The sequence below is a fragment of the Garra rufa genome, chromosome 22 (genome assembly GCF_049309525.1).
Source record: "Garra rufa chromosome 22, GarRuf1.0, whole genome shotgun sequence".
Taxonomy (NCBI): domain Eukaryota; kingdom Metazoa; phylum Chordata; class Actinopteri; order Cypriniformes; family Cyprinidae; genus Garra; species Garra rufa.
In genome coordinates this window covers 8,319,939-8,343,066 of record NC_133382.1, presented here as the reverse complement: position 1 = coordinate 8,343,066, position 23,128 = coordinate 8,319,939, and the positions used below count along the sequence as shown (strand labels likewise).

The following is a 23,128-nucleotide window of genomic DNA, read 5'->3' as shown; positions in this document are numbered from 1 at the left end:
TTCTTTCCAAAAAAAGTAAAAATTGACTGACCCCAAACTTTTGAACAGTAGTGTATATTGTTAGAAAAGTAAATAAATGCTGTTCTTTTTAACTTTTTATTCATCTAAGAAGCCCGAAAGATATATCATAGGTTCCAAAATCATATTAAGCAACTGTTTTTAGCACTGATAATAAATTAGTATATGAGAATAATTTCTAAAGGATCATGCTGAAAAATATATTAAAATAGAAGAACATTGTTTTACATCATAATAATATTTCACAATATAATTTTTTTCTGTATTTTTGATTAAATAAACGCAGCCTTGATGAGCATTAGAAACGTATTTAAAATACATAAAAAATCTTACTGATTCCAAACTTTTGACCATATATATATATATATATATATATATATATATATATATATATATATATATATATATATATATAACATTAAGAACTATAATAAATGTTACAAATTGCATAATTTGAAATGTATTATTGCTTTATTTAGAATACTAGAATTTATCAGTATTTATTTTTTTATTTTATAGTCATAATTTTATTTATTTATTTATTTTTATTTATTATGTTTAGGTTTTTACATCTAACAATATTCGTAATGGTGAGTTGAAAAAAAATAGCTTATACTTTTTTACAATATACATGGGTTTTATACATAGCTGTCTTTATATTTTAAGAAGGGGATCATTTGCATATAGATATTACCTTAAGGCTAACAGACATGGGTTGGATAGCCTTTCAAAGGTCTTTTATGTTGATGATATAAAAGAGCACATCCTTGTTTCTCAAACAAGAACTGCACATTTTTTCTGATACACGCCACTCAAAAGGGACAGATTTGCTTTAGGGATGTTCTGGTTAACCTTCTAAATTGATATAATCAGAGGCAGATACAGTAGTTCTCTTATCGTAGGCCAAAACAAAAATGCCTGGAGAAACCAGAGGCACTTACCCATGGCATATAAGTAAACAAGGATATTTCTGTTCAGATAAGTCTACATGGTATTTCAAAATGTCATGCAATTAAGATCAGATCCATTCGTGCTGCCAGAACTCCTATGTTTGGGAATACAAGACGGTTGGCTTTGAAAACCCTTTTACATTCTAAATGAATTTGTATTCATGCAGATTGATGTAGATACTCTGAATAACAAGTGCCTTGTCTTTTATTAAATAGCAGGATTATTGATAGCTATTTGGAAGCCTGTGGTTTTTTCTCGTTTTATAAAGACCAAGATCAAAGCACATGATACAGGGATTAGATTTCGACCGTTTCCAGGGGCTCACGTCATCAAAGTAAAACAGCAAATCTACATGAAAAAGCCTGTGAACTATTGTTGATTAACACAATCGTTATGTCTCGATGGGAAGAGGCCAAAGGTTCCGAATTGCTATTTTGATATCGCATCTTCATCTAACAAACAGAAAAGCTAACATGAAACAAACGAAAAAGTAGTTAGAAGCTGCCCCGTGGCCCATCCTCAGTTTTTGGATTAAACACAGTTCAGTCCCGATTGAACACCATAGGCAGAGTCCCAGATACAAAAAAGTGGTCGGATAAAATAATGACATTGGAATGGAGGTTGCGGGGATGCGTTTGCCGGCTCAGTGGACCTCATTAGTGGCGAACACTTGAGCATGTGCTTGTGTGAAGCGACCATTAGAGCGCTGTCAGAACAGAGAGTCCACATGAGCATTTTTTTTTCTCTCTATTATCTGCAAGCACAGCACACCGTGCTGCAAGCAAGAGGGTGATGCAATACAGGAAGAACATGTCGATGTACGTATTCAGGGATTATATGGAAGGTACTCTGTCATCTTTCTGAATAGCAAAAGCCTGTGTATCTTTCACGCCACAGCCCAGGGGAGACAAATCACCCTGTAAGCCTGTGTACAACAAACTCTAAGTACTCCAAACCCAGGATGAAGGTTGCCTTGTCACCAAGCCGAGCATGAGCATCACAATGTACGAAAAGAAAATCACTCAGCGGCCGATTCTGTGACAGGATTATTAGCTTTTGTATTCAAAGTGTCCTTGAGGGGTTCTTTGTCCGTGTTGTTGGATTCGATAGGAGAAAACACTTGCTGTTCTGAGCTTTTCACCTCACTCTTTTTGCGATTGGTTTTGAGAGGCTGTAGACTTGCGGTTTTAAGGACAGTGAGCTTTGAGAGACATTTTTCAGTTTGTGTGTCTACTTTCGGTTGTTAACTCTGCCCTACAGAGGTATAAGCAATGTGACAGAGTAAGTTTGTTTTTTTCCTCAGTACAGAAAGTCACATTTACAGAATATACAGTTCCTTGCAAAAGTATTCATACCCCTTCATGTTGCTACCTAATGTTAAATTGCTTTAAATTACTTTTTTCACATCAAATAAAAAACAGATGATTCCATTGCATAAGTATTTATACCCTTATCTGGGACATTTTTTAGCTCAGGAGGCATTCATATTGCTTATAGATGTCACTACACTTCGACAAATTCAATTGAATGGGGAAGATTTGGAAAGGCACACATGCCTTAAAAGTCTAACAGCTAAAAAATACATATCAGGGCAAAAACCAAGCCCTTAGGTAACAAAAAAAAACTGTTAGTAATGCTCAGAGACAGGATTGCATCAAGCCACACTGCTGCATTGAAGGTTCACAGAAGCATGTAGTGTCTGTTACCCTTGATGGAAGACGTTTGAAACTACCATGACTCTTCCTAGAGCTGGCCTCCTGGCCAAACTGAGCATTTCAAGGAGAAGGGGTTTGGTTAGACTGGTGACCAAGAAGCTGATGGTCACTCTAGGTGAGCTCTGCTAATAGGAGAAACTTACAGAAGGACAAACATCACTGCAACTTTTTACCGATCTGGGCTTAATGATGGTGTGACAAGACTCAATCCTCTCCTCAATGAAGACACATGAGAAACACACTTGGAATTTGCAAAAAAAAAAAAAAAAACACTTAAAAGACCCTGAAGAGAAACAAGATTCTCTGGTCTGATGAACCTCAATTCCATGCTTCATTTTTGAAGGAAATCCGGCATTGCTCATCACCTGCGGAGTACCATCCCAAAAGTAAAGTGTGGTGGTAGCAGCCTCATACTGTGAGGCTGTTTTTCAGTGACAGGGACTAAGGGACTCAAAGTCAAAGTAGAAAAAAAGCTCAATGCACCAAAATATTTAAATAGCCTTAATGAAAACCCAGTCCAGAGCATTCAGAACCTCAGACTGGGCAGAAGGTTCATCGTCCAACAGGACAATGAACCTAAGCACACATCAAGAGTGGCTTATGGACTACTCTGTGAATGTCTTTGAGTGGCCCAGACAGAGCCTGGGCTTGAACCCAATCAAACATTTCTGGAGAAACCTGACAATGTCTGCCAAACCCCATCCAAACTAACAGAGCTTGAGAGGTGAAGATGTCAGGTGAAGAATGGCAGGTAAATGCCAAATGTTGATGTGCATTTCTTGTTGGATTATACTCAAAAAGACTTGAGGCTGTAAAGGTGCTTTAACTAAGTAATAAGTTAAGGGTATGAATACTTATGAAATGTACTTTCTTTTTTTAAGTTTTAATACATTTATAAAGTTCTGACAATTCTGTTTTTGCTTTGCCAGTATGGTGCATGGAGTGTAGATTGATGTGGGGGAAAAAAGTTATTTATAAATGAAGGGGTATGAATACTTTAGCAAGGCACTGTATGTACTTGTAAAGCTGAAAATGTCAAGAACATGGGAGCTGAATGCATAGTCTATTTTGTGCAGAGATAAAATGTGACACTGCAAAATTTTGGCCAGCTCTCATAACTCTTCATCAATATTCCTTAATTATACACCAACATGTGCCTTTCTAAAGCTAATAATGTCTGAAATCTAATTTATGCTGCTTTAATAACTAATATTGGAATAAGACAATATGCAGGCAGGAATTTACTAATTATATTCACCAGAGGCATTTTAGATTGCACACACATACAATCTATACATAATTGGTAATTAAGGAATATTAACAACAATATTGGCATGAAAAAGAATTTTTAAAAACCCTTTCCGCCGTTGGCTGGTTAACTTTAATAAGCTATTTAAAAACAAACATTAACATGAAGTTTAACAAGGCTGCTTTTAGGTGATACAGTAATATTGAGAAATATTGAGAAGTACTGTTCTGTTCTAATGTATTTTAAAATTGCTGTGATGCAGAACTGAATTTTCAACATCATTACTCCAGTCTGCAGTGTCACATGATACTTCAGAAAACATTTTAATGTGCTGATTTGTTGCCCAAGAAAGTTGGTCAGGCAGTTGTGCTGCCTAATATTTTTTGTGGAAACTAAGATTTTATTTATTTATTTTATGAATGCATATAGAAGGAATCAAAAGAGCAGTGTCATTTTTATCAATTTAATGCATCCTTGCTTTAAAAAATAAATTGTAAAAAAGGCATGCAGAATGCATCAGTGTGGTTTGAGTAATAGCAGCACAAAAAGCACTGCCCACTTGTGATAAAATTGCATGAAACTAATGTTAATACCAGATGGAAATAGGGTCACACCATCTCTGAGAGCCACTTTGACTCCTAAATCTTTTCAAATTATTATTTGTCAATAGTCCAATTGTGCTTTTCTCACCCACTGGCTCCAAACTATGATTTGAAGTCTAATGTATAAAAGCGACAGCTGATTGCGAACATATGTTTCATTATGGATCAGTTCTGCTGTTGGGTTTATCTGAGGTAAAGATCTGCTCACTCCCACGCTCGCTTTCCATTAACACTCTTTATTCTGCTTAGTTTAGCAACTGTGTAGGATGCCCAATTAACACTCTGATCTGGTTAACTTCTTGATTGATTAAATTCCTGTGAATTTCGTCTTGTAATTATAAACCGGAATCCGTAACAGCTCAAATTAATTGAGTTTGTTTTATAAAAATAAGTAAGCTGTAAGCTGTTTGATAAAATAAGTAGATGCCCGCCTGATTTCACAATGCGAAATAATCATGCTGTCTGTCCATTGATTCTCTGTCAGACCTATATGTGTACATTTAATTTAGTTTGATCGTGCTGAATAGCCTACTGTGCATTTATATCAAGGAGCAAAAGTGCTGTGTTTAGATTGTCAGTCAATTTATTTATATGGAGTTTTGCAGTTTCAGCAGTTCACGTTTTGAATGAACATTTCCAACCTTTCTTACCCTCAGGGTTTTGTGCTGTACTTTTAAACATTGCCTGTAGCTCAAAAAAGAAGAGTTAGCAGTGCAAGGTGATGGGTTCGATTTCGGGAAATGCTAAAAAATACATATACAGAAATTACAGCATTTATCCAGCAGTTTGAATGTACTTAAAAAAATACAGTTTGCTTAAATATTGTTCAGTTATATCAAGGAGCAAAAGTGCTGCATTTAGATTGTCAGTCGATTCATTTATATGTGGTTTTGCCATTTCAGCAGTTCTTGCAATGCATGGTATTCAATGCCCATTTTCCAACCTCTCTTGCCCCCTCAGGCTGTTCTGTTGTACGTTTAAACATCGCCTGTAGCTCAACAGTAAAATGCTGGGAATGCCAAGGTCATGGGTTTCTTTCCCAGGAAATGCTGGGAAAAAAGTCATATACAGTTTGTACAGCAGGTTGAATGTACAAATTGTACAAAATGTATAAATTAAATTAAATGTATTTATTTATTTTTATATTTATTTATTTTTTCCCTCACAATTCACTAATACGATTTAAATAGTAAAAGTTTGGCTTTTTCTTAATGTTTAGAAGTAATGTTAAAGTATTTTAGTAAAAACTTTAAAATTGTGAAATATTGTTACAATTTAAAATACCTTTTTACAGCTTTAATATGTTTTAAAATGTAATTTATTGTTGAATATGAATTTTCACCATATCGGCCTTTAGAAACCTACAGTACAGAAATCAATTTAGTATGCTGATAATTATCAATGTTATATGTGACTTTTTTATAAATAAAAATCTTTTGCAGCATTACAAAGGTCTTTACTGTCACTTTTGATCAATATAATGCATAATTGCTAAGTAAAAGTATTAATTTATTTCAAACAAACGCAGTACAATTAAGCACACTTCTTTTCACAAGGGATTAAATACCTTTTATTCACAATTCATTAATACAGTTTGAAAGTTTGGAATTGGTAAGGCTTTTTAATGTTTTTTGTAAAAACAGTAATATTGTAAATTTTTATTACAATTTAAAATACTTTTTGGAGCTTTAATATATTTTAAAATGTCATGTATTATTGAATATGAATTTCCGTCATTTCGGTCCTCAGAAACCTACAAAAATCTATTTAGTATCGATTTTCTGCTCACGATTTTTATTATTATTATTATTATTATTCTCAATGTTATTTGTGACTTATTTGAAATACAAATCTTTTGTAGCATATAAGAGTTTTTACTGTCACTTTTGATCAATATAATGCGTAATTGCTAAATAAAAGTGTTAATTTCTTTCAAACAAACAGTCTCACCGACACATTCAGTAAAATTAAGCACACTTCTTTTTACAAGTGATTAAATATCTTTTATGTTTTAAGGATTCACTGAATTTTATTAATTAAATTTAATGTATTTATGTATTTATCTTTCTTCACAATTCACTAATACAATTAGAATATGTACAAGTTTGGGATTGGTAAGATTTTTTTTAATGTTTTAAAATAAGTATTTTAGTAAAAACAGTAATATTGTCAAAATCTAATTTATTCCTGTGATGGCACAGCTGAATTTTCATCATTTCGCTCTTCAGAAACCTACAGAAATCAATTTAATATGCTGGATTTCTGCTCTAGGACCATTATTATTATTATTATTATTATTATTATCAATGTTATATGTAACTTTTTTTAATAAAAAAAGCATTAAAAAATATTGCTGACACTTTCAATCAATATAATGTATAATTGCTCAATAAAAGTTTTAATTTCTTTCAAACAAACAATCTTTCTGACCTCAAAGTTTTAAGGGTATAATGAAACATATTTTACTTTTGCAAGCCCAGTAAAGTTGGTACGTATTTGTGGCATGACTCACCAGAATCCCTGTTTTATTGTGTGTGATTTGTGATTGATCATTAATACAGAGCACTTTGTATGTGCAGGTTCACTCCGGTCAGCGAAAATGCCCCCGTGGGAACGGTAGCAGGAGTCATCTTGGCGGCTGCCATAAACCAGACCATCGTCTACTCCATCATCGAAGGGAATGAAGGCGGTGAGCACTAACCAGATCTGCATAATTTGTTTAGAGAATAAGGCACTAAAATGATGCATAAAGTGCATCCAATTAAACCGTCACTGGCTGTTCTCATACATACAAGAGCATACTTCAAGCAGACTATGGTTTATTCCCTCCTCAGAAACCTCAGTGAAAAAAAAACAGACGAGATTGCGGGAAATGTCACACTGGTCTTTTATGAGCTGGATATTATTGTATTGTAATAAATTATAGTTTGTAAGACATCAAGCACTGGATAATGACAGCCCGCAGACTGCTAGACGGTGTTTCTCAGGTGGCTGTCAGCTGCAAGTTATCAAAAGCTCAGCGAGAGAGAAGGTTTTGTTTGAAGGAGTGCACTTCCTGTTGCCGTGTGTCATCGGAGAGCAAAAGAGAGCAGGAAGAGGGAGGTGTGCGTGATTAAATCCTCTCTGTTCAGAACGTGTTCAGTCGAAATCACATTTGAATACATCTGGCGCTGGTTTAAAGCGATGGGGAAATCGTTTCGGTACATTCTCATTAGGCGGAATCAAGAAGCGTAGATAGGTAATCAAAGGGCTGTTTTCATTAGCGCAAACTAGAAAAAGCCAGGAAGAATAAGGTAATCATTCCACCCTTCAAACCGTCTGGATCCAAGGCGTTTAATGCGATGACATCACCCAAGATCAGAGCTAATCCTTATGAATGTTAATGAGACTCAAGAGGTGGGTAGTGCACTCTGGACCCGGAATCCCAATATAGCTAAGTGCATTAGCGATACGCTACACGGCAGCAGGGAAAGGATGAGTTGTAAGACCTGGACTCGGCCGGGCAAGAATTACTGATTGAGTAAAGTCATATTGTGGTGAAGGTACAGACAAAGTCAGCGCCAGGGCACCTACATCAGGGGGGCATTTATATTTCTACGGGGGCAAAAATCATGTAACGCGGATTGGGGGGTAGTTGCTGTTTTTTTTCTGTTTTCACTTTCACCTTTCGAAATCAATCACATTTACGCTCTTTTGGGTTTCAAGGACTACGAATGCCCCCTCTTGCCGCCAGTCTTAGGTGTAGATGACAATAATGACCTTTAAATGAATTGGGAGAAAACTATTATACAGTGATGAACCTGTAGTAATCCCTATTTTGAATAATCCGGTGAGTAAAATCCAGTAAATGCATTCAAAATAAAAGGTACTTCATCTTCATCCCTTGTGAAATAAAGTGTGCTTAATGGTACTGGATGTGTACTTCAAATCTTAAAAGTATAGTATAAAAGTGTATTTGAAGGTAATACAATATTAATTATTTGCATATTTACCATACATCAATTGAAAGCGTTATACAGCTTTCTGGTGATGTATATATCTTTTTTTTTTTTTTTTAATTGACCCTTATAACTGGCTTTTTACATATTTTATTAGCCCTACAGTTACAGCATGAAATATTAGTTAAACCTTTAATATTTTACATTTACCTATGTTGTCTTTTTGTTCAGACTTTATAACTCAATTTAAGCCAACAATAGTGAGTTTGTCAATTCTGAAGAAAAAAAAAAACATAATAAAAAGCCATATAAACTCATTATTCTGGAAGGAGAGAATGACGAGTGTATTTTTCTTATCAGAACTGCAAAATGTAATCTTGGAATTGCGAGAATTAAAGCCAGAATTTTGAATATAAACTCATATTTAACTGGTAATTATTCTTTAATTCAATGGCTTCCATAGACTGCTACTTGAAAACTCATTTTCTGCCACTAGATAGGCTCTGTCCACAAAAACACCATCACTGTTTGCAAACATGAAACTGGTTGTCTATGATAAATATCTAAGATTAGAAATGCGTAATTCTGACTTCTGAAGCTATTGTAAAATAGCAATTAAACACACCTGCTGTCTTTCTCCTGTTGTCACAGGTGAATTCGTTGTGAACAATATCACTGGAGTTATCAGCACTGCCAAGCCACTGGACTATGAGAGCAACAGCAGTTATGTCCTCCGTGTGGAAGCCGACTCCATGAGGGTGGTGTCGTCCAACCTACGAGCTCCATCCAAAAGTGAGGCTTCTTTTAATGCCTGTTTACACCATTGACAATAACTTAAGTTTCAATAATTGTCTGATTCTGTATTATACTGTAATATATATATATATATATATATATATATATATATATATATATATATATATATATTAGGGGTGGGCATAGATTAATTTTTTTAATCTAGATTAATCTAGATTAAATCTTGGAATTAATCTAGATTAATCTAGATTAGAATGGCTCATTTGAATTCTGCTGAAGGCATTCAGAATATGTGTGCTACCCAAATAATGACTAAAAGTAAGTCTTTGAGAATGGATCATAAAGCTCATAAAGCTGTTCTATGATAATTTGTTGATGAAAATAAATTATGTTCAATTAGATGTACTTGTGTTTACTAACTAACTAACAATGAAATTATTTTTTCTACCTATAGATTGTGTTTTTTTAACGTCAACACCTACCCAGCCCATTACATGTTACACCGTACTTTTATTTTGACAGGTTGCCATGAAGTTTCTGTGTATACAGTATGATATGATGCTAGTTTTCTCAAATGAAACGGTAAAAGTGACACTCACAGCAGTTTGGGAGATTGAGTTTATTTGTTCATGTGAGATGAAAATGCCAAAGATTACCGGGAGCGTCACGTGTGTTTCAGTATGAGTGTAGTAAAAGCTCGTCTCCGCCATGCATACATACAGCTAGGCAAACGGAACATATCAGATTCATATTAAAACGGTCTTTTTGCATTTCAGTTTTCACATACACTAGTCCATATCGCGATTTGAATTAAGTGACAGAGCAACATTTGATTTATGAATCCAAAAAACGACGAATTTACGTGGCATTTCGCGCTATAGTAGATTCTGTTTTCATGAATGGAGGACGACGCGATCCTGTCTGTGTTTTGGTGGAGGAGACTTAAACGCGCGACCATATTCGGTATACATCCGCGTTAAACTATCAAGGTGAAAGTCATCATAGCTTGCGTAGTTTAGACCCAGCTCCTAACCCAAATTTGAGAATAGATTAACGGCGATATTTTTTTTATCGCACGATAAGAGTTTCGCGTTAACGCAGCACGTTAACGCCGATAACGGCCCACCACTAATATATATATATATATATATATATATATATATATATATATATATATTATACACTAAACTATAATATTAATGAAGCAGGTGAGCAAAGTCAATGGGATCATTTTTTTTTCAGGTGATGAATAATTAAACATTGACAGACAATCAGAATCCATTGTGCTGTAAAGAATAAAATCGCTTAAAGTGCAAAACTGCAGCTCATGCTTATAATAAACAGTGTTGGTATGGATGCTAATATACACTAACCAAAATGATAAATGCAACACTTTTGTTTTTGCCCCCATTTTTCATGAGCTGAACTAAAAGATCTACTGTAAGACTTTTTCTATGTACACAAAAGGCCTATTTCTCTCAAATATTGTTCTCAAATCTGTCTAAATCTGTGTTAGTGTCACAGTCTGGCTGGGTTGAGGAGTGGAGATGGAGGAGGAGAACCGGAGTAAATGAATATAATGAAAGTTTATTAAATAAAACACTGAATATAATAACAAACATGTAACATCAACAACGGACAGCTGGGAGTGATCAGACACAGACTTAAATACACAGAACACAAGGCGTGGCTACAAACGAGATAACAGGATAACGAGGGGGAAATACAAATATGGGCATGGATGGAACCAAAAACACTAAACCAAAAGGGGGAGCAAATGGGACAAACCAAAAGTACTGGAAACAGAGGGGGAAAAACACTAGGAAAACAGAACAGGACAGGACAAAATACTGACAGTTAGTGAGCACTTCTCCTTTGCCGAGCTAATCCATTCACCTCACAGGTGTTCGCAGGTCTTGCACAGCTGTGCCTTAGGCTGGCCACAATAAAAGGCCACTCTAAAATGTGCAATTTTACTGTATTGGAGGGGTCCGGGGGGGTCTGAAAACCAGTCAGTATCTGGTGGAACCACCATTTGCCTCACGCAGTGCAACACATCTCCTTTGCATAGAGTTGATCTGGTTGTTGATTGTGGCCTGTAGAATGTTGGTCCACTCCTCTTCAATGGCTGTGCGAAGTTGCTGGATATTGGGAGAAACTGGAACACACTGTCATATACGCCGATCCAGAGCATCCCAGACATGCTCAATGGGTGACATGTCCGGTGAGTATTCTGCCCATGCAAGAACTGGGATGTTTTCAGCTTCCAGGAATTGTGTACAGATCCTTGCAACATGGGGCCGTGCATTATCATGCTGCAACATGAGGTGATGGTCGTGGATGAATGGTACCACATTGGGCCTCAGGATCTCATCAGAGTATCTCTGTGCATTCAAAATGGCATCAGTAAAATGCACCTGTGTTTGTTGTCCATAACATATGCCTGCCCATACCATAAGCCCACCGTCACCATGGGCCACTCCATCCACAACGCTGACATCAGCAAACAGCTCACCCACACAACACCATACATACTGTCTGCCATCTGCCCTGTACAGTGAAAACTGGGATTCATCCATGAAGAGAACACCCTCTCCAAAGTAGCAGACACCATCGAATGTGAGCATTTGCCCACTCAAGTTGGTTATGCAGTCAGGTCGAGACCATGATGAGGACGACGAGCATGTAGCTGAGTTCTCTGAGACGGTTTCTGACAATTTGTGCAGAAATTCTTTGGTTATGTTGCCGCAGCTGTCCGGGTGGTTGGTCTCAGACGATCTTGGAGGTGAAGATGCTGGATGTGGAGGTCCTGGGCTGGTGTGGTTACACATGGTCTGTGGTTGGATGTACTGCCGAATTCTCTGAAGCGCTGTTGGAGATGGCTTATGGAAGAGAAATGAACATTCAATTCATGGGCAACAGCTCTGGTGGGCATTCCTGCAGTCGGCATGCCAATTGCATGCTCCCTCAAAACGACATCTGTGGCATTGTGCTGTGTGATAAAACTGCACATTTTAGAGTGGCCTTTTATTGTGGCCAGTCTAAGGCACACCTGTGCAGTAATCATTCCGTCTAATCAGCATCTCGATTTGCCACGCATGTGAGGTGGATGGATTATCTCGGCAAAGGAGAAGTGGTTACTAACACAAATTTAGACATATTTGTGAAAAATATTTGAGAGAAATAGGCCTTTTGTGTACAGAGAAAAAGTCTTAGATCTTTGAGTTCAGCTCATGAAAAATGGGGGCAAAAACAAAAGTGTTGCGTTTATGATTTTGGTTAGTGTAGTTCCCTTTCAGTCGGTTCCTTCGACGTCTCGTCGATAGACCGACGAATTGGGATCTCGCCTAGAGAGACCAATCCACTTCATGTGTGTACAAACGAGCCAATGAATATTGGCATGCATGATTGCAGCCAGCTGCGGCTGATCACAGCGTGAGCATATAATGCGCAGCAGGTGCATGCATCATCAAGCTTTCGCTTTGGAGCTGGACCAGTCTATGCAGACGAGTCATCAAAGCAGTCCTCTTCAGCAAGTCTCTTCTTTTGTGTTGGTGGCACGGCGCTTCAGCGGCGGTGGTCTTCCGTGTCGAGTGGAGCACACAGCTGGTTTGCACCACCCACCTTCTGTGTTGCTGCGGCCATCTCCCCTGTGCGCTTCAGCACTAAAAGAGTGAATTTCTCTAAAAGAGCAAATTTCAAGCGGGTGAACGTCTTTATAAAGACGAGGCGATTACATCATGCCTTTTTCCCCGTGTGTTTCTGGATGCGGCCGTTACCTGGCGCCGGGCGATGGCCACGATCACTGCCTCACGTGTCTGGGCACTCAACACGCTGAGGCAGCGTTCGTGGATGAGTCATGCCCGCACTGCGGGAGAATGACTATCGCGGAGCTGCGAACCAGACTCCGCTTCCTGCAAAGGGGCGGGGTTCCAGTCCCGCTGCCCAGATCGAACGTTCCTCCCGGCAAACGCCGGGCGGGCGTGACGTCTGGAAGCAGGGGGCTGGCCGGTCTGTCGGTGACGGTGAGGAATTCCCCGCCGGGGGTTCCCCCTTCCGCCGACGCTCCGCTGCCAGTGGAGCTTCCGAGAGAGCGGGCGGGCTCTCCCCTGGGGGCACCGCCCGTTACTTTCGGGGCTCCCCCCGACGAACAGATGTCGGTCGCGGCATCGGAGGGAGAGCCGGATTTCTCCGGGGAGGAGGAAAGCACGCTGTCGTCCGCTGGGCGGTCAGCAGTGCCGGATACCGACCCAGAAATGATGGCTATGCTTGCCCGGGCCGCCGAGAGGGTAGGGCTTGAATGGAATCCTCCATCACGTCCCGAGCCCTCCCGGCTGGATGATTGGTATCTCGGGGTGGCTCGCGCTGGTTCTCAGCGTCCCACCCCAGTGCCTTTCTTCCCGGAAGTGCATGAGGAACTCACTTCGACGTGGAGGGCACCTTTCACTGCCCGAAACCGTTCGAGTGGGACCTCCTCCCTCACCACCCTTGATGGCGGAGCAGCGCGGGGATATACGGGCGTCCCGCCGGTGGAGCGTGCGGTCGCGATGCAACTGTGTCCGGGCGCCGCTTCCACTTGGCGGGGCGATAACCCGTCACTCCCGTCCCGGGCCTGTAGGCACTCGTCGGCACTGATCGGTAGTGCCTATACGGCCTGTGGCTCCGCTGCCTCCGCCTTGCACGCTATGGCGTTGCTACAGGTGCATCAGGCTCAGGCACTGAAGGACCTGTACGAGGGTGGTCACGACCCGGAAGTTCTCCGTGAACTCCGTATCGCCACGGACCTCGCGCTACGTGCGACGAAGGTGACCGCGCGGTCTCTGGGTCGTGCCATGTCCACCATGGTGGTCCAGGAACGCCATCTCTGGCTGTGTCTGGCAGACATGAGGGACTCTGAGAAGACCAGGTTCCTCGACGCCCCGGTGTCCCAGACCGGCCTCTTCGGCGACGCAGTGGAGAGCTTTGCCCAGCAGTTCTCCGCTGCCAAGAAGCAGACTGAGGCCATCAGTCACATCTTGCCCCGGCGTGCAGCTGCTGCCTCCACCCGGCCGCCGGCGGCACCTCAGTCTGCTCGTCGCCGAGGGCGGCCCTCGGCTTCCGCCTCCGCTCCACAGCAGCCACCGCAGCAGCCTTCACAACGGCGCCGTGGAGCCGGTCGTCGAGCCGCCGCCCAGCCCGTCCAGGCTCCCAAAAAGACCACTGGGAAGCGCAAGAACAAGAGACCCTGAGACGGGCGACCCAGAGATGGAGGATGCTGCTCTTCGGGAGATGGTGATCGCACCACTCCCTCCCCCGGAGGAGGGCCGGGCGGAGAATCTTTTGTTTGTTTTTTTCCCGCCGCCGACCGTCAGGTCGGTGGTACCCAAATTCTCGACAAAAGAGCAGATTTCTCTATCTCTGGGTCCCTTCGGGGGCCCACGGGGAGTGCGCGGGTCACCCCAGCGCCTCACCCGTCCCCCCCCCTCGCCAGTGAGCAACGATGGGCGGTTCGAGAGCACGGCAAGACGGACTACTCACGCACCATCGGCTCCTGCGCAGGTAAGCGTCTCGCACACACTACATACAGACGCTGTGATCCCGCTTCGGACCGGCTACGAGACGCCCGGGCGGGGTCCCTGCGCCCCCTATCGCTGCTCCCCCGCGGGTACGTCGGTGGTCCCCCTGGTGCCACTTGCTCATTATCTGGGAGCCTGGAAAGAGCTTCCCAGCCCATCTTGCTGGCTCCTTCGGACCGTCAGACTCGGCTATGCGATTCAGTTCGCCCGGCGCCCTCCCAAATTCAGAGGTGTCCATTTCACCTCAGTCAGGGCCGCAGATGCTTCCATCTTGCGTGCAGAAATTGCAACCTTGCTGGCGAAGGAAGCAATTCAGCCGGTCCCTCCAGCCGATATGAGGTCGGGCTTCTACAGCCCGTACTTCATAGTACCCAAGAAAAGCGGCGGGCTTCGGCCGATCTTGGATCTGCGCGTCTTGAACCGGGCCCTTCACAGGCTACCGTTCAAGATGCTCACACAGAAGCACATCTTCAGATGTGTCCGTCCCCAAGATTGGTTTGCAGCGATCGACCTGAAGGACGCGTACTTTCATGTGTCTATCCTTCCACGCCACAGACCTTTTCTGCGGTTCGCGTTCGAAGGCAGAGCATATCAGTACACAGTCCTGCCCTTCGGGCTGTCCCTCTCCCCCCGTGTCTTCACGAAAGTCGCGGAGGCGGCCCTCGTTCCCCTCAGAGAACAGGGCGTTCGCATTCTCAATTACCTCGACGACTGGCTCATTCTAGCACAGTCTCGGGACCAATTGTGCGAACACAGGGACTTGGTGCTCACACACCTCAGCCGGTTGGGTCTTCGGGTCAACTGGGAAAAGAGCAAACTCACTCCAACTCAGAGGATCTCTTTTCTCGGTATGGAACTGGACTCGGTCACTCAGACAGCACGCCTCACGCAGGAACGTGCTCAGTCTGTGTTGAACTGCCTGAATATGTTCAAGAGCAGGACAGCGGTCCCACTGAAACAATTTCAGAGGCTCCTGGGGCATATGGCGGCAGCAGCAGCGGTTACTCCGCTAGGGCTGCTCCATATGAGACCGCTTCAACACTGGCTTCATGGCCGAGTCCCGAGGAGAGCGTGGCTACGCGGCTCTTACCGGGTTCAAGTGACACCGGCCTGCCGCCACACCTTCAGCCCGTGGTCAGACCCCTCGTTCCTACGGGCAGGAGTACCCTTGGAACAGGTCTCCAGGCATGCTGTGGTATACACAGATGCCTCCACCACCGGTTGGGGAGCCACGTACGACGGACAGGCAGTTTCAGGGGTTTGGACGGGCCCCCAGCTAACTTGGCACATCAACTGCCTCGAGTTGCTTGCAGTACGTCTCGCCCTGCTCCGACTCAAGGGGCACCTACGGGGCAAGCACGTGTTGGTCCGCACGGACAACATTGCGACCGTTGCGTACATCAACCGACAAGGTGGTCTACGCTCCCGTCGCATGTCGCAACTCGCCCGTCATCTCCTCTTGTGGAGTCAGAAGCATCTGAGGTCGCTTCGTGCCATTCACATTCCCGGGTCGCTCAACCGTGCGGCCGACGAGCTCTCACGAGCTGCGCTTCCCGGAGAGTGGAGACTCCACCCCCAGTCGGTCCAGCTGATTTGGAGACGTTTCGGCGAGGCTCAGGTAGACCTGTTCGCCTCCCAGCAGACGTCCCACTGCCGGCTATTCTTCTCCCTGACCGAAGGAACACTCGGCACGGATGCGCTGGCTTGCAGCTGGCCGCGGGGCCTTCGCAAATATGCGTTTCCCCCAGTGAGCCTTCTTGCACAGACACTGTGCAAGATCAGGGAGGACGAGGAGCAGGTCCTTCTGGTAGCCCCCTATTGGCCCACCCGGACCTGGTTCCCCGAACTTGTGCTCCTCGCGACAGCCCCTCCCTGGCAAATTCCTCTGAGGAAGGATCTACTGACTCAGAGACGGGGCACCCTATGGCACCCGCGTCCAGACCTCTGGAAACTACATGTCTGGTCCCTGGACGGGACGCGGAGGTTCTAAGTGACCTACCCCAAGGGGTAGTTGACACTATTACTTCGGCACGAGCGCAGTCTACTAGACATGCCTACGCCCTAAAATGGAACCTGTTCGTTGATTGGTGTTCCTCCCATGGAGAGGACCCCCGAAGTTGCCCGATCAGAGCCGTGCTTTCCTTCCTGCAGCAAGGGTTGGAGCGTAGGCTGTCCCCCTCAACCCTTAAAGTCTATGTGGCTGCTATTTCCGCTAACCATGACCTCGTAGAGGGAAGGTCGGTAGGGAAGCACGACCTGGTCACCAGGTTTCTTAGGGGCGCCAGAAGGTTAAATCCTACTAGGCCCCCCTCTGTACCCTCTTGGGACCTGTCTCTAGTCCTTACAGCGCTACAGCAGGCTCCCTTTGAGCCCTTGCATTCAGTCGAGCTGAAGTTTCTCTCAGTGAAAACTCTGCTCCTGCTTGCATTGGCTTCCATCAAGAGGGTAGGAGACCTGCACGCATTTTCGGTCAACGATTCGTGCCTAGACTTCGGCCCGGCGGATTCCCAGGTAACACTGAGGCCCCGGCCGGGTTATGTGCCCAAGGTTCCCACTACTCCCTTCAGGGACCAAGTGGTGAGCCTGCAAGCGCTGCCCTCGGAGGAGGCAGACCCAGCCCTGGCTTTGCTTTGTCCCGTCCGAGCACTAAGATGCTACGTTGACCGGACACAAAGCTTCAGGACCTCAGACCAGCTCTTCGTGTGTCATGGAGGCAGGCAGAAGGGGAATGCCGTCTCCAAGCAGAGGATGGCCCACTGGATAGTTGATGCCATTACCCTGGCCTATCAGGTTCAGGGTGTGCCCTGCCCCCTCAGGCTGAGAGCACACTCAACGAGGAGTGTTGCATCCTCCTGGGCGGTGGCTCGTGGCGCCTCGCTGAATGACATTTGTAGAGCGGCGGGCTGGGCGACCCCTAACACGTTCACAAGGTTCTATAGCCTTCGTGTAGACACAGTCCCCTCCTGCGTTCTCACCTCAAACGGGTAGAGACATAGAGAGGCCTTGGGTCGGCTTGTTATATTGCTCCAGAGTAACCCAAGAGTAGCTCTGTTGAGTTCCTCCGCTGAGCGGACACCCGACGTAGCGGAACGTCAGGCGTCAGGCCCTTATTCGATGAATCCTGCAGAACCGGTAAGGGGCTAGGCTCTACGTAGAGACTTAATTGCATCTCTTACGTTCTCCACATTGCGCCCTAGAGGCTGTGTGTTTCCCCGGTAGGTCCTCTACCACTATACGAGGGTTCAATCACCTCCAATCTTCCATATACCCTGAGTTGAGTCATATGTGTATTGCTCCGAACCTCCGATCGGAAGGACGTGAGCTCCGCATATCCCCAGTGTTCCAGCTTCACTGAGATGGTGGTGCTATGTTATATGGTGACTGGTTCTTCTTGATGCAAGCCCCTGGCCAAAGCCAGTAATAGGACCCAGGAGGCCCGCTCAGGACACTGGAAGGGGCAGCAGCCACGGCGCTTTGTTAGGGATCCCAATTCGTCGGTCTATCGACGAGACGTCGAAGGAACCGACTGAAAGGGAACGTCTCGGTTACGTATTGTAACCCTCGTTCCCTGAAGGAGGGAACGGAGACGTCTCGTCCCGTCGCCGTGGCTCCTGTACCGCCGCTGTGGGCCGGGCCTGTCCCAGCTCCTCAGCGAAATCTTGATGATGCATGCACCTGCTGCGCATTATATGCTCACGCTGTGATCAGCCGCAGCTGGCTGCAATCATGCATGCCAATATTCATTGGCTCGTTTGTACACACATGAAGTGGATTGGTCTCTCTAGGCGAGATCCCAATTCGTCGGTCTATCGACGAGACGTCTCCGTTCCCTCCTTCAGGGAACGAGGGTTACAATACGTAACCGAGACGTTATCTTCACATTTATCATTCTTGGTGTGAAATGACCTTTACCCTTTTATTCTTTTACCCTTTCACCCTAAAATGATGACTAAAATCAAATTCAGAATGGATTTAAACCGTCAAATGTGTTAAAAGGAATTTTAGAACACATTTTTGAACACATCGGTCAAATTATCCAAAATAAAGAACACTCCATTGGGTCTGCTTTTGACCCTGGCACATTTTATGTGGCTTAAAAGCTTTTCATTTTATTTTGGAGTAAATAAAACACCTCCTTTCCATCATGCCAGTGCAGAACATTTCAGTGTAATACAAATATAATCGTAACTGACTTCCTGTCATCTCATGTTCCGTTAACATGGGGGGATGGGTGCTGCTTGTCCATCTTTTTCCATGTGGAGTTGATTATGGAAAATCATTATTTGAGAAAAGCATTCATGATTAACCAGATTAGACAGCTATGGATATTGATTTATTTTTTTCTTATTTAATATTCCAAGTACGCATACACGGTGATAAAATCAAAAGATTAGTTGCGTCCAGTCAGTCTGTCAGCTTAGTGGTTTTAATTGATTGTTTAATGCAAGTTTTAATTAATTATATCTTGTCAGTGTGCTTGCGAGAGCTGCCAAGTCCTTGTTTTAAATAAGACCTCATAGGTCTCATGAATATCCAAATGGAGTTATCATACAAATATGAGGGTTGTGAATTGATTTAAATTTGTAATTAAATTAACTGCATCATATGCAGTTTAATTAATCTAATTAATCTTAATTATTTCATAGATCAATATCTTGCTGAGAAAAGTCTCTAAATGAAGACAATTTTAAGACTTCGCATTATAGTAGCAGACTAAATCATTTCAAAAAGTTAATATATTGTATAAAATAATGCTTTATGTTTTCAGGTGGTTCACAAGCTGGTTTTATTCATTGTTGCTGGCTTTCATTGCTATCCAGTGGTCAGCGATCCTCTTGTGTCATTCTGCTCTGTTCTGTGATGCTTCAGCGCTCCACTCAGAGTGACTGTGCAGAAATGAGCAGAAGGTTTTGGAAACCCCTTGGCATGAGCGCTGAAGTCTGTCAGATGATAAATCGTGTTGTTGCTCTCATACCCCCACAAAATACGACTCTGCCTTTTACTTTGAGAAGTGACAGATGATGGTCTTGAAGGGCTTGATGAAGAAATGTACTTCAGCAGTTTAGCAGAGCAGAGTTTTGATGATCTCTTGAATTTGATTGTAATCGCTTTGAGGCATTTTCCATGAATGCAGTATATTTGTTTTTGTTTTGAGAACTAGCATACAAACTAGATAGTTTTGAACACATAAATAGTTTAAAACTTTTAATACTCATTTTAATTACTTCGAAAATGTTGATCAAAAATACAAAAATATTATCATCTTTGACATTTGTTGAATTGATATTTACTTCTTTGTGGTTAAAAGCTGTGTTTTAATTAAGAAATTTCAAAAAATGTCAAGTTACTGCTGTTTTGACTGCATTTGTCAATTCAGCATGAAATGGAAGGTCAACCCTGTTTTCTAAATGCATATAATGGATCTTACTGTGGATAATTCATTTGTGCATATAAAAAATAAATAAATATAAGCTCATTTTTAATCAGAAATGTCATCTTCCATTGAAATTATATATATATTTCTTCAATCATTTATTCCAGCTAAACTCCGTCCCTTTTTTTACAATCAACTCCAAGCTCACATTCAGATCAAAATATTATTTTGATGTTTACTGAATGTTTAAAAATACAAAATCACAAAAAATAGGGTTTCAAACTGTATTCATGTATTAAATGCAGCTTTCAAAATGATATAACTTGTTCTTGTATGCAGGCAACACAGCAAAGGTCTTCATTGATGTGCAAGATGAGAACGACCATCCTCCTGAGTTTACTAAGCCCTTTTACCTTGGTGGGGTTGCAGAGGATGCCAAGACCTTCACCTCTGTTTTACAGGTCCAGGTAAGGTGTCTTCCTCTGCAGGATTGTGACTCTATCTGAGACTTCAGGCAGCACTCCCACAGATAAGCCAGGCACTGTTCACTAACTGATGCATATTGCATCAGAATGGCAGGAGCAGGCTAAATCGCCAAGTGTAATTTGATTGGCTGGTTGCTACACATGCATGAGAACATGTCAGTGGAAGCGTTTGAGAGAACAAAGCTGCACAGCAATGAATAATAATTCAGTTCTTCAGCAGAAGGAAATCAACCATTTTCACGGTCATGGAAGACCTGAAATATCAGGGAGTTTTAAAAGTATGTTTTCCTAGCCTGGAAAAGTCATGGATATTAATCAAATTTTAAAAGTCATGGGATATTGCTCTTGCATTGAGGAAAAACTTACCTGCAAACTTTAATGATGTTAGAATTGTGAACAAATCATTCTTTTGAATTGAATCAATCTCAGATTGGCCTGAATGATTCAGTATAGTGAATTTTGGCTAAATCAGAATTATTTTTTGAAGGGAACCCTGGGTATTAAGACTTAATATTAAGGCTTAATATACTTAATATTAAAGGTCCCATATTGTCAAAACCGACGCCTACGTTGCACTAAACTGAAAGTGTCGAACGATAGTCAGTTTTCACCTTTTTTTTTTTTTTTGTGATGAGTCACCGCCTTTATGGCATTGGTTCTGGCTTTTGTTCACACAGTGCTCATTCCGGGACTGATCCCAGCAACGTTACTAGGTTCCCAACCCGGGAGCGTTCCCGGAACTTTCGGGCAATTTTTCAGAATCAACGCACAGTGTGAAAGAGGCTTTACTAAAGCAATAGTTACACATCTTACTGCAATCGTAGTTTACAAAAAAAATTTAATTACCATTCTGAAACATCCCATTGAGTATTACAAGCCACAGCAGGCTACAGCATACATGACACTAGTTACCTGTGGTTGGACTGGCACTCAGAAAACAACAGGCCAATCAGAAGAGAGGCTCATGAATATTAATTTGTTGGGCCAAAATCGATCTGTTCTTGACAGAGCACCTAAAAGAGGAGCTGTAAAAATATATTGAGATGTTTTTTGGCACTTATACCTCAAATATATATTCTTAAGGACATCAACAGCTAAAATAAACCTCCAAAAAAGGTGTACAATATGGGACCTTTAAGGCTTAATAGACGTAAATGATATATCTTACTGAAACATGCAGTAGAAAACCCATGACAGATTTACGTTATTTACAAAATACATATTTTGGGCTATGGTGGTGCCATTATGATGTGAAATGGTTGCACTCTGTGTGCTACAAGCGCTACCTGTTGCTATTTTTACCGCAACACTCAGACAATAAATACTGACAATGACCACATCTACTGAAAGAGCTTACAGGTGGTGATGGATATAAGCATAGGCTTAAACCAAATGCCATACCATTGGTTTTCCCCACAAGGAGTCTAAACGCCCCCAGATAATGAGTTAAATCTTCGCTGAGAAACTTCTTCAGTGGCTGTGGCATCGTGACAAGCATCGCCATGTTTACATCCTGCCAGGATGGCATCTAGCATTTATCTTATTATATGTATATTCTAAGTTGTGTTGTGGTAAAAATAGCAACAGATAGCGCCAGTAGCTGAGTGCAGCCATTTCACGTCATCGAAAATGCACTATATTGCCAAAACTATTGGAACACTCCCTTCTAGTGAAAAGGTTTGACAACTTTAGTAATTTCCGTGAGTACAAATCTTGTTGTTTAGGTATGTAATTATATTCTAGGGAATGGTGTGCTTCTAATTTTATAGCAACCGTTTGGACAGGACCCTTTCTATTCTAACATGACAATCCCTTTGTGTATAGTCGTGGCCAAAAGTTTTGAGAATTACATAAATATTGGAAATTGGAAAAGTTGCTGCTTAAGTTTTTATAATAGCAATTTGCATATACTCCAGAATGTTATGAAGAGTGATCCGATGAATTGCATAGTCCTTCTTTGCCGTGAAAATTAACTTAATCCTGAAAAAAACTTTCCACTGCATTGTTAAGAAGGCTTCAGGGCGTCCAAGAAAGTTCAGCAAGCTCCAGGATCGTCTCCTAAAGAGGATTCAGCTGCGGGATCGGAGTGCCACCAGTGCAGAGCTTGCTCAGGAATGGCAGCAGGCAGGTGTGAGCGCATCTGCACGCACAGTGAGGCCAAGACTTTTGGAAGCTGGCCTGGTGTCAAGAAGGGCAGCAAAGAAGCCACTTCTCTCCAAAAAAAACATCAGGGACAGATTGATCTTCTGCAAAAAGTATGGCGAATGGACTGCTGAGGTCTGGGGCAAAGTCATATTCTCCGATGAAGCCTCTTTCCGATTGTTTGGGGCATCTGGAAGAAGGCTTGTCCGGAGAAGAAAAGGTGAGCGCTACCATCAGTCCTGTGTCATGCCAACAGTAAAGCATCCTGAGACCATTCATGTGTGAGGTTGCTTCTCATCCAAGGGAGTGGGCTCACTCACAATTTTGCCCAAAAACACAGCCA

General features: G+C 42.6%; 1 protein-coding gene across 1 annotated transcript in view; it reads left to right on the top strand.

Moving 5' to 3' along the window:
* Positions 1-23,128, top strand: part of pcdh15b (protocadherin-related 15b) — a 277,431-nt gene that overhangs the window by 205,461 nt on the left and 48,842 nt on the right. Inside the window, exons 21-23 of the mRNA XM_073828840.1 lie at positions 7,115-7,224; positions 9,125-9,265; positions 20,498-20,625. Coding sequence (XP_073684941.1) covers positions 7,115-7,224; positions 9,125-9,265; positions 20,498-20,625 — 379 coding nt within the window. The remainder of the gene's footprint in view (positions 1-7,114; positions 7,225-9,124; positions 9,266-20,497; positions 20,626-23,128) is intronic.